At 39.3% G+C, this 12,754-nt stretch overlaps 1 protein-coding gene across 1 annotated transcript in view; it reads right to left on the reverse strand.

Moving 5' to 3' along the window:
• TULP4 (tubby like protein 4) overlaps positions 1 to 4,927 on the reverse strand; it is a 167,339-nt gene extending 162,412 nt beyond the window's left edge. The window contains exon 1 of the mRNA XM_012806712.2: positions 2,712 to 4,927. Within this exon, the coding sequence (XP_012662166.1) occupies positions 2,712 to 2,963 (252 nt within the window). The 5' untranslated portion in view covers positions 2,964 to 4,927. The remainder of the gene's footprint in view (positions 1 to 2,711) is intronic.
• Positions 4,928 to 12,754: the final 7,827 nt, after the last annotated feature.

Here is a 12,754-nt window from a genome sequence, read left to right on the forward strand (position 1 = left end):
TCATTGTTGTTTGGCAGGCCCGGGCTGGCTTCGAACCCGCCACCTTAGGTGTATGTGGCTAACGCCTTAGCTACTGGAGCCACAGGCGCCAAGCCAACTTTCTGTTTTGAGCGCTCTCAGATCTCACAGTTATAGATAAGGGATCGTGGACTTGCATTTAACACAAGTTTTAAGAACATAAAGACAAGCTGAAGGAAAATGGTAACACTCCAGAATCAAGTTCCAGCTCTTCTCTACACAAATTCCATGAATTTAGACAAATTGTTTAACATCTGTAAGCCTGAGTTTTCTTACCTGTAAAATGATAATATTGATACCATCCCATGAGTCTGCTGTGAGCCATCAGTAATTGAGGTTGGAAGACACCTAATACCCCACTGGGTACTGTGAAGCAGAACGACCAACAGGTGCAGTGTGCCAGGGACTTCCCTAGCTTCACTGACTGTCCTACATCCCGGGAAATCAGGACAGTTGGTCACTCTACTTGTCAGGCACTCAATAAGTAGGACACATTCTAATATAAAGAATAGAAATTAACTAAAAGTAAAAATGACAAGCAGAAAAATTACACAAAATACTTTCAATAGTGAAACAGCCAGCCCACTGTCTGTTATAATCCTCTCTTTTGTGGTAGGAAGAATTCTACAATCACATCCCCTGGTGTGTACTCCCCATGTAATCCCCTCCCTTGGGGTGGAGGTAGGCACAGACTGCTCAGCAAAGCCCTTTTTCAGAGATGGAAAGTCAGAAAAATTTTGAAGCTACAGCAGATGCTCTCCTGTAGGCCTTGAAGACACAAACCATACAATATGGAGAGGACCACACGGTAAGAGGGTGTTGAGAGCCTCTAGGACCTGAGGGCCTCAGTCCTGCAACTGTAAGGAACTGATCTCTGCCAACAACCTGAATGAGCTTGGAAGAGGGCCTGAGCCTCAGAGGAGCTCAGGGTCAGCTGACATCATGTTTCCCAACCTTGAGCAGAGGCCCCAGACACACCATACCAGGAACAGAACTGTGAGACCAGAAATGGGTGATGTTTAAGCCACCAAGTGTTTGGTAATTTGTTACATACCAATAAAAAATATATATTTTAAGACAGTATTCACTTAAGTATAGATATATACACATATGTGAATAGGTGTGCATGCATGTATATAGCCACTGTATTAAGAACTTGTAAAACAATCCTTTGCATAAACAACTGTTTCTTTTAAATGGAAAAAGTCAAATTCCAAAGAAGTTTCTTAGTAAATTAAACAGAGGCTGGAAAAAATAATCTCAGTATACTCTTAGCTTTGTAAGTGACATTTTCATAAACTGATGAAGGTGTATAAAATGGAACCACCACTTTGGAAAACTGTTCAGCCATTTCTGCTAATTCTTTTAAATGCGTGGCAACACTCTGACTCAAAGACTATAAATTCAATCTTAACACATGTCCACACAAAGAACTGCATACAAGTGTCCACAGCAGCAGTGGTCATGATAGCCAACAACTGGAAACAATACAAATGCCCATCAACAAGCGAATGGACAAACTGTGGCATCTTGCCTCAACGGAAAACTAATATCAATCAAAAAGAATAAACTAATAACAGGCAGTGCCCCCATGAACAGGATTAGTGCCCTCATAACAGTGACCCCCAAAAGGCTGTCACCCTCTCATCAATGAGCAACTAGAAGATGGCCCTCACCAGAACCCTACCACACTGGCACCCTAATCTCAGACTCTCAGGCTCCAAAACTGTGAGAAATAAATTTCTGTTGTTTATTAGTCTCCCAGTTCATGGTATTTTCTCATAATAACCCAAATGAACTAAGACATATATTTCAGAAATATTCTTAATGTAACTATTCAATTACCATCTAACAACATTTTAAGATGCCTGAAAAAGTCATGGACTCCTCCTAAAAAAGCACTTAAATAAGCTAGTAAACACCAAAACATGAATATTGTCAAGGTGCTATATAGCTAGACTTTTGCAAAAAATTATCAATTGTGCCCTTCTTTTAAATACAGTACCTAACACTTAAGCCTGGCTTAATAAATGTTGAATTTCACAGACAATGCCACTGTTCATGTTTTAGAAGCCCAGAGAAATCTCTATGTACAAATATACAGCATAATAATCTCAATATCATATACCCCACAGATGTAAAAAACATCTTGTCCAATTAATGACTTCTTTCAATTCCAAGTATAAGAAATACAAAGCAGGTGTTAAACCATCACCAAAGAAATGCAGATGTTAATTGTCCAGGGTGAAGGTGGTACCATTTTCATTTTTTGCCCATGTCATTCTTACATGGACAGGGGATAACTCTGCCATGGAGATCTGGAGCATGACAGGTTAGTTAGGATCATCTATTCCAACTCCCCACTCTAATCAGAAAGCACCCTGGCCTCCCTACTGCTGGGGGTCCTCCTGCTGCCTTGACCCATCCAGCGAGGCAGTGGTAACTCTCAAGCAGGGAGAGGAGAACAGGGGGGCTGGAGACAATGACCCATTCAGCAAGGGACAGGTCTTCTCTGAACCATGCCCACCTTAGCATCTTTTCACTGGAGCAGACAAGACAACAGAACTCATGGCATGAGAAGTCTCATTTAGCAACAAGTCTAAGAAACTGAAGCAAAGAAGTTTCAAGTCAATGGGAGGTTTAAAAAGACCACCCGAAATGGCCAGACAAAGTGAAACAAATCCACAGCTCACCTCACTATTGTGGCCCCTCAGGTTGAAGTTTATCCTCTGCGGAGTACTCCTGTCCCTGCGGCAGTGGCTGGAGGTGAAAGTCACCCCAACCACTCCACGCCCATTGCCTGTGGCCAGCCAGCCTTCCTCATAGTAGCGCCTCCTGCACACTGGCTTCTCCTTCTCGCTCTTGGGGACACGCCCCTTCCACGATAGGCAGAGAATGTTAGAATCGCTGCAAAGCACAGGCCCATGCTCCACTGCAGCATACATACTTTTTTAAATGAACTGTTTTACTTAAAAAGTAATGCTCAATGTTGAAAAATTTAAACCAATTTCTTTCATTGGTTTATTTTTGTGGTTGGCTTGTGTTGCTTTTTTTCCCCCTTTAATTAAGCTGACCTAAATCTAATTAGAAGGTCAGTGTTTTATAAAGATCCACCAAATGCATAGTGAAAAAATTCCTCTATAAAAGATGATGGCAGTCTGCTAAGAAAAGGTAATGCTTAAAAAAACATGGGGTCCATTTTTATTTTCAAGTCCTTAGAGGAAGAACGTGCTGATCCTTTGCAGAAAGAGCATCGTTACTAAGTGGTGATCAAGAAACAGTTTTCTTCTTTTTACTCAACTTGGTTATTCTTATTCAGCCTGAGATTCCAGTTTAGTGTAATATTATTCCAGAGACAAAGAGTTGCAAGTACATAGATTTCAAGTAACTTAAGGCTTTAAGAATCCCTCTAGCTGGAATTTCCTCCCCAAAAGTTCAGATGCAGAGACAAAATACACAGGATCATCTTCCTTCTGAAGCCATCTTCTAATATGTTTTTTGAACTAGACAAATTTCTGCTGCTAAAGCTGAAAAGATTGCATAAAGGGAAAAAAAGGCACACAAACCGTGCAAAACAGATCAGAGTTTGTGCAGACAACAGTCCAAATTTTAAGAAGAAAAAAAGACTTTCTCTGCTGTTCAAAACCAGAAACTCCCCACCTCAAAGCTGGGCCCTGTGTCCCCAGGGAACGCAGGGCTCCATCGGACTACTCCTCCGCCAGCCAGAGCACCCCCTAGTGCCATAGAGACTAGAAAGAAAGCCCCTTCACTGAACAGAGGCAGGGTGCTTTAACGCTGTTAAAGTGGTCCCAGCATTTGCCTTCGTGAGTCTTAAGTCCTCTTGCTGACAGAACAGCCAGGCTGCAAGTTTCTGCTGCTTCCGTCTGTCTCTTTTCTGACTACTCCAGTTACTTCTTCCCTTTTCTGTCCTAAAGATCAGTATTTTTCCATTTTGATGAAAAAAAAAACTAATCTCAGAATTCAGTCCATCAAATAATCTTTCCCTCATATGTAAGTCTTCTTGGACTTAACAGGGAAGATAATCCCTTAAAACAAAAACACAAGCCAGAGTCAGATTCTCCCCTCACTGTTTCCCTGGAGAGTGATCAAACGTTTCTGGGTGCTTTCGTGTATGCATACTCAAAGACCATCTCCAAACACCAACCTTAGTCCAGGGAAAAGGAAGCTTGCTTGGACTTCCCTTGATACTTGTTTTTATAATTATTCGTTTCAATTGCTATTTTAAGACGCGAGCCTATAGATGCAGGAAAGAAAATGGAAAATAATAAATTAAAATTTCTCAAATGCAGTTAACTAAAGCAGGCAAAGGAATCAGTTCGTTGTTCAAACTTGTCCATCACACCTGAACTTGCTTTCCTCCAGCCATAACCACAGTTAAGAGTTACTTTTTAGTCCAAACTTTTCAAGTCCATCCAAATCACCAAACCAACTGAAAATCAAGGCGCAGAAGCACTGCACAGTCCACCGCAACGTTTGAAATCACAATTCTTTCTTGGTCACCTTCTCACTTCGTTCCTTCTTTAAACTGGAGAGGTATTTTTGAGACTTAATCTGTGCAAATTTTTTTTTCTTCTTTTTGCAGACTTTCTTTACCCGTGAAGACCATATGGAAAACTGGCCACTAGTGATGTATTTTTCTCCCCAGGCTCCTGAGCCCAGTGGTGTCAAGTTGCTCCATTTGATTCTTAAATTAATTTTCATCAGTTGTAAAACTCTCAAGAGTACACAAGAGTGAGCCTGTCTTCCCGTGTAAATGTGTATATATAGAAAGAAGGTTTTAAATATACATAGACACACATTCTTCAACTGGCACGAGAAGCATCTGTTTGCCTAGTCACTTCAGGAACCATCAGATTATTCACGGCTAGAAGGCCCTGGAGTCTTACAAATCTGCAAAACAAAAAAAGGATATAAAATAAAAGAAATTTAAAATACTGAAGAATAAAGGTTCTAACAATTGCCAAAATTGCAATTGGAGACCCATCTTTACATTTAACATCTATCAAAAGGAGTTACTGACTGCATTGATTGGTAAAATTCAGTAGCATAAGGATATGCCCTATCAACTTCAAGACAACACAACATAAGGGGTGTGACTGCCCTGTGCTGCTGTATTAAATCTGTCAGTATCTGGGCATATCTGAATGAAATCATTACTGCCATTCTTTTGCACCATGGTGTCTTTCTAAGATTCTGGGTTTTGAGTGTGTAATTTTACCCATTCTGAAAACCAGGGTCATTGTTTAAGCAGAGTCCTCAAAAAGAACCCTGAAGACGCTCAGGCAAGTTAGCTGGATTGATTTTTTTCACTATAAGTAAAAGATGTTCCCTGATGACACAAAGCAGTAAGGACCTTCAAAACCCCTCTATCCCTGGTTACTGGCAGGTCTCAGAACAAAGCACAGCTGTTTTCTCAGCTTTTAGGTCATCTACTAGCAATACAGTCCGAGAGAATCTATCTCTAGCAAATCCATCCTACAAGTAGTATTCCTTCCTACTGCCCAAAGCCCAGGCTGCATCACATCCTCTATAAACAACAGAAGACTCTGTCCCCAACTTCTTCTCACTTCCCTTCCAGAGGGCACTAAGAGCAACCTTTCTGAAACTAGGGAGTGATTTCTTAGTCCCCTAGAACTAGCTGAAAAAGAGGGCCCTGCCCCACCTCTCCTTAGTAAATTTTGCAGTTTTAGAAAAAAATAGTTATATTCCAAAAATGTGTAACATTTAATGGGTTTATTTTTTTAGTGAATTAGGAAATATATTTTTAACTTTCAAATTTTAATTTCTAATATTCTAAATATCAATATAATATACCTCACATAAGCTGTCTGAGTCTCAATAATTTTTATAAGTATAAAGGGGCCCAGAGAGCAAAAAGTTTGAAAACCACTGATACATACTAAATCTCTAAAATGTAACTCTTAAATAACTGTTATCATAAGGTATACAGTGTAAATTTCCATAGTAAAAACAAAACGTTATTTCATTAAATATACTGTTCTGGTTTTTAACCAAACTTTAAAAATATTTTTAAAATTATAAAGCACAATATATGCTACACAGATATGGCAGATAAGAAAAAATGACATGCTACTTAATAATGATTCAAAATGTATAACAGATATAAAAATCTAACAACAAAACAGAACAATCATAGCATCCTAATTACTAAAAGACTGGTGCCAATTTTAGGGCTACCATCAATAGAAATGGGTTATGTTAGACACTTTAATTCCTTTCTGTCTTTTTTTCTTTTTGAGATAGAGCCTCAAGCTGTCCCTCTGGGTAGAGTGCTGTGGCATCAAAGCTCACAGCAACCTCCAACTCCTGGGCTCAAGTGAATCTCCTGCCTCAGCCTCCCAAGTACCTGGGACTAAAGGCACCCGCCACAACACCCAGCTATTTTTTGGTTGCAGCTGTCATTGTTGTTTGGCAGGCCTGGGCTGGATTTGAACCCGCCACCTTAGGTGTATGTGGCTAGCGCCTTAGCCACTTGAATCACAGGCGCCAAACCTTTTCTTTCTGTCTTATTTTCTCATGAGCATGAGAACACGAGCATGGTAACTGATTAGCCACTTTCTGAGGGATGATAAGAAGAGTGTCAAATCAATACTAGTAAGGTGGGTTAGTATAAAATGATTTAAAACCTATCCAATTGAAAGGAGAAACCTGACCTGTTCACAGCAGCATGATTCACAATAGTCAAAAGGGGGAAACACCCCAAATATCCATGAATGGGTAAACAAGAGATGGTGTGGGTATGCTGTACATATGCACACACCATGGAATACACGTGCTGATGTTAATCAGCCTCAAAAAGGAAGGAAATTCTAATACATGCTCCCATATGGATGAACTTCAAGAACATCATGTTAAACCAAACCAGCCGGTCACAAAAAGACAAATACTGTATGACAACACTGATAGGAAAGAGGTAGAAAACTCTGACCCACAGACACTAGGAAGGGCAAATGCTGGGAGAGGGAGTAGGGGAGGCTGACCAGTTAGTGTTTAATCGGTACAGAGTTTCAGTTTTGCAAGATGAAGAGTTCTGAAAGCAGATGATTACAAAACAACCTGAATGTACTTTAATGCCATTGAATCATGCATATAAAATATGGTAAACATTATGTATATATCATCTTAATTTTTAAAACTCAGATGAATTTTTTTTAAAAAGCAACTATTCATATGAAGTCTTTCCATAGCAGATGAAAGTAAATACTCTCAGCTTGTCACTATGATATTTCCACCCTGAACAATGTAACACAGCCCGTGGGTGATCCTGGAGGTCTTCACTGGGAATAGGCAAGGCTGACCTGAAGTCAGGCAATCTCCTTCTGGTAATTACACCTTACTTTCAGAACACTCCTATAAATTTGTGAAAAATCTATTCTTGTTTTTAGGAGATTACAATCTAAAACTAAACAATATGTGTGCCTGATCTAATTAATCACCTGGTAAGGACCTAGAAGCCAGGAATTAAGTTTATAAAATGCTTGCACTCTCCACAGTATCCAGTTCTAATGGCAAATTAAGAGCCCCAGAATTTGGGAAAGTACAACTTAGAGAGAGAGTATGGCACATTGTTGAGAAAAGAAAATCCTACAGGTATTAAACACACCCCTGGATTAATCGTCAACCAATTTAATTGAACATCTACTAAACAAAAGGCCCCTGTACTGTGCTCTTTACCCCTCTAGTCTCCAGTAGATATTCTACTTCCTAACTTGAGTTATTTATTTCACTGCAGTTTCTTATGTGTTTGTTATTTGATTTCTACTTTCCCGAAACATGGATAAAATTTACTACCTGGGTGGGGAAGTAAAAATGCATTTTTTAGTTGGTTTTGCTTGTTAAATCATATGAATTCATGTGAGAGATCAGAGATTAGGGTAGATATTTTCTATCTATGTAATCTTAATAGAAAAATATATTAATATTCATTATAAATTGTAAGAATGCAAACACTCCGAAATATTTGTAATTACTCTTTCATATATGTCTGACATACCCTTCTACATATATATCTCACAGCAAATGTGTCGTTTTAAAAATTTAATCATGTTGGTTCCACGCCCAAAGCACAGTGGTTACAGTGCCAGCCACATACACCGAGGAGCAGGGGTTCAAACCTGGCCCAGGCCAGCTAAACAGTAATGACAACTGCAACAAAAAAATAGCTGAGCATTATGGCAGGTGTGTGTAGTCCCAGCTACTTTGGAGGCTGAGGCAAGAGAATCACTTAAGCACAAGAGTTGGAGGTTGCTGTGAGCTGTGATGCCACAGCACTCTACCCAGGGGGACAGCTTGAGGCTCTGTCTCAGAAAAAAAAAACACACACACACACACATTCCAGTTTCTCCTCTAGGATCCTACTGCGGGTGTGAACAGCTAGGGCAGTCTTCATGCTTTACCACCTAGGAAAAGTGATGGTGGCTCTTCTCCTCCCTTGCTGCTCCTTTCCACAGATGGCAGCAAGTCCGGAACTCTGTATTTCTTTTTAAGTAAAGTAACTGTCATGGCCTTCCTCTAAATCATAGTAATTCCTTTCCATGGAGAATTTTCCAGAACCCACAAATACCCTGTTTCCTAATAATTTCAATAGCTGCCTAAAGGCTAGTTTAAACTTGCTTTCAAAGACTTGTCTTTTAAGGCAGGACTACTCTCAGCAATCAATCACTTGTGATGTAGCTACCTGTTAACAAGCACAGGAAAACACATACATGAAAAACTGTAACACCACTGCAAAGATGGAGTTGAATGGGACTTTACATATTTGTTGTGTTACCATCCTCTACACCTCTTAATTCTCAAAACATGCTATGAGATAACATATTTAGTGTTTAACATATTTAGATATATGCATAGCTAGGTTTACTCAAAAGATGCATCTTTACTACAAAGGTAGTAGTATCAAATCATTTTCCCATTGACTTGCCCTGTAACTTTCAGAGAAGTTGGTAGAAAGTTCTGTCTTACTCAGAATACCACCAGCTCCTTTTAGACACAGCATATGGAAGGATACAGCATGTGAGCATACTCGCATGGCAAGGGTCTTTTCCACTTGTAATAGGGCCATTTTTTTCTATTTAATTAATTATCCCTACCCAACCATAAACCCTAAACAGAGATTATGTTTTACTATAATTTTTATACATTTGCAATTCTCACCAGTACCACTGTATTTCATTAAATGTTCAGTAAGGAACTAACTATGGTGCAGTGCCTCAAATAGTTTTTAAGAATGTAGGAAACAAATACAAACTGAATGAGTTTCTCCATATGAACTCTGAGTCTGGGTCTCCTGGAAGCCGAGGGCTGAAGGGTACTACGGGTACATGGGTACAGAATCCAAGAGACAAGGCTGTGGGACCAATGCACATGCAGAGAACCACAAAGAGGTAAGACATCTTCAGGGAAAGTTACTCCCTATTCATTTTCTGTGCCTGATTTCAACAGCCAATTCTAAGAACACGAACATCTAATTAGCTGTCCAGAGAAAGGAAGGAATGGAATTTGCAAGACAAACAGCTTGTTTAGTAGTTTAAAAGAAAGTGGGAGGTGGTGCCTGTGGCTCAGTGAGTAGGGCACTGGCCCCATATGCCAGAGGTGGTGGGTTCAAACCCAGCCCTAGCCAAAAATTGCAAAAAAAAAAAAGTAGGAGTTAGATACTTTTTAGAGTGAATTTATGTCTGAAACTTAGACGTTAAAATATTGTGGTGCCATATTGGGGCTCACTAGTATTAAAAGTCAGGTGTCTTAATTTAAAAAGATGAATAGGCTCAGAGCCTGTGGCTCAAGTGGCTAAGGCGCCAGCCACATACACCTAAGGTGGTGGGTTCGAATCCAATCCGGGCCCACCAAACAACAATCATGTCTGCAACCAAAAAAGATAGCCCGGCATTGTGGCGGGTGCTTGTGGTCCCAGCTACTTGGGAGACTGAGGCAGGAGATTCGCTTAAGCCCAGGAGTTGGAGGTTGCTGTGAGCTGTGATGCCACAGCACTCTACCCAGGGGGACAGCTTGAGGCTTTGTCTCAAAACTAAAATAAAATAAAATAAAAATAAATAAAAAGATGAATATTTCATTTATCAAAGTGACAAAGACTGAAAGAAATGAAAATAAGCAGTGTCACAGAGGGTGCAGAGAAATGAGAAAGCACGTTGGTGATGTAATTCAAAAGACCTGAAATGCTACAAACCTTTTGATTCATCAATTCTACTTCCAGAAATTTATCATTAGGAAATAGTCTGGCATTGCAAAGACTTAGATTTCAACCACAGCAACTTTATAAAAGAAAAATATAATATGTAATAATCTATATGTCCAATATGGGATAATGGTTCAATAATGTTGATAAAGACATACAACAGAATACTATGCACCACTAAACATTATATAGTGAGACTATGAAACAACATGAAAAGATACTCTTAGTAACTTAAGTAAAAAGTGAAATTAGGCCCAGTGCAGTGGTTCATGCCTATAAAATTCCTATCGCTCTGGGAGGCCAAGGCAGGAGGATTGCTTGAGGGAGTTCAAGACAGCCCAAGCAACGAGACTGCATTTCTATCAAAAATAGAAAAAAATGAGCCAGGAATAATAGAGAGTGCCTGTAGTCCCAGCTATTTGGGAGGCTGAGGATCACTTAAGCCCAGGACTTTGAGGTTGCAGTGAGCTATGATGATATGATGATGCCACTGAACTCTAGGTAGGGTGCCAGAGCAAGACTCTGCCAAAAAAACAAATTAACGTTTGATATGTTATAAGAAATTAGAAAGCAAGACACTATCTACTGACTAGAGAGAACCAAATAAAACATTTAAAATGGAAAACCTAATTACTGAAATCAAATGCAATATATGATTGAGACATCAGCTAAAAAAGGAATTCATGAACTAGATCTAAGAGCTCCAGAAGTTACCCAGTACAGTTTTTTGTAGAAATATAAAAAAGAGATTAAGGGAAATGGAAGATGGATTAAGGAGGAAAAATCTAATTGGAATCCTGAAAGGACAAGATAAAGAAAATAGAGAAGAAATATCATAAAACATAACTACTGAGAATTTATCAAAACTAATGAAAAATGCAGATACAGGAAGCAAAGTATACACTGAGCACTATAAATTAAAAAAAAAAAATCCACACCAGGCCACATTTAGTAAAATTGCACAATAAAAATACAGAGAGAAGGCTCAGTGCCTGTAGCTCAGCACCTAGGGCACCAGACAACATACACCAGAGCTGGCAGGTTTGAATACAGCCCAGGCTTGCCAAACGACAACTACAAAAAAAAAAAAAGAAAAGAAAAAACAGCCAGGTGTTTGTGGCAGGTGCCTGTAGTCCCAGCTACTCAGGAGGCTGAGGCAAGAGAATCACTTAAGCCCAGAAGTTTGAGGTTGCTGTGAGCCATGACAGCACAGCACTCTACTGATGGCAACATAGTGAGACTCTGTCTCAAATAAATAAAAATACAGAGAGAAGAGTTTAGAAGCAGCCCAAAACAAAAGGCAGTTACTCACAACAGAAAGAAAGACTTCTCAGCAGCAACACTGGCTGCTAAAAATCAATGGAACAGTATCTTCAAAGCACGGAGAAAAAAATTCACAGTTGTATTCTGAATATATAACACAGACAAAAATGTCTTTTAAGAGTTAACTAAATTTTAAGTCCAAGTGACCTCACAATTTAACATCTAAAGAATATTCTTCAGATAGAAGAAAAATGACTCAGAAGGAAGGTCTATGATAGAAGAAATAGTGAAAAAAGAAAGCATTAAACACGTAGGTAAAATTAAACATCTGTTCAAAAAATAATAATAGTAATCACAGCAGACTCATGTATAGTATGTATTAACTGTCAGGTACAGTTCTAAATGCTTTACAGGCACAGTATTTCTTATTTAAAAGCCTTTCTCTTATGAGAAAGGTCGTTTTATTGTCCTTATTTTACAGGTGAGGAAAGTGAGGCACAGACAGGTTAAATCCCTTGCCCCACACGCTCTTCTGGGAGGCAACAGAGCTGGGACTCACCTCAGGCCATCAGTATCTAATGCATGTACTTCACCAAAACCACTGGGCTTTGTCTGTGAGGGGAGGGGGAATAGAAAATCGAAAAAATAGACAATTTAATCAAAGGAAAAGTGATCACACTAAGACCCCTGTTTCAGAAGAATGGTTAAAATATTCATTAACTTTATACTTGATTATCCTAGGTAAACATCAGCCTGAGCAAGAGCGAGACCCTGTCTGTTAAAAATAGCTGGGCCTTGAGGTAGGCGCCTATAGTCCCAGCTACTTAGGAGGCTGAGGCAAGAGAAATCACTTGAGCCCAAGAGTTTGAAGCTGCTGTGAGATATGACACCATGGTACTCTACCAAGAGCAATAAAACAAGACTCTGCCCGCCCCCCACAAAAAATTCCTAGATAAGCACAATAGAATGTAAAGGGCAATTGCTAAAAAGACTACAGCTATCTATCTCAAAAGTCACCCCTAAAGTTGCCATAGATAGGGAAAATAGGAAATTGTAGCTAAATGTACCTTTATTTACAAAATTTTACAAAATATTCTATGTGTTGGCCTCTTTATAAAATTTTATAAACATAGGTACTTTTAGCTATAATTTCCCATTTTCCTTGTATATGGTGACTTTTGGGATAACCTGTAGAAACAAAATACAAAATTTCCAAATTACTGGAGAGGGAAAAATAGA

Source organism: Otolemur garnettii, unplaced genomic scaffold (genome assembly GCF_000181295.1).
Source record: "Otolemur garnettii isolate 467f Iridium unplaced genomic scaffold, OtoGar3 scaffold00056, whole genome shotgun sequence".
Taxonomy (NCBI): Eukaryota; Metazoa; Chordata; class Mammalia; order Primates; family Galagidae; genus Otolemur; species Otolemur garnettii.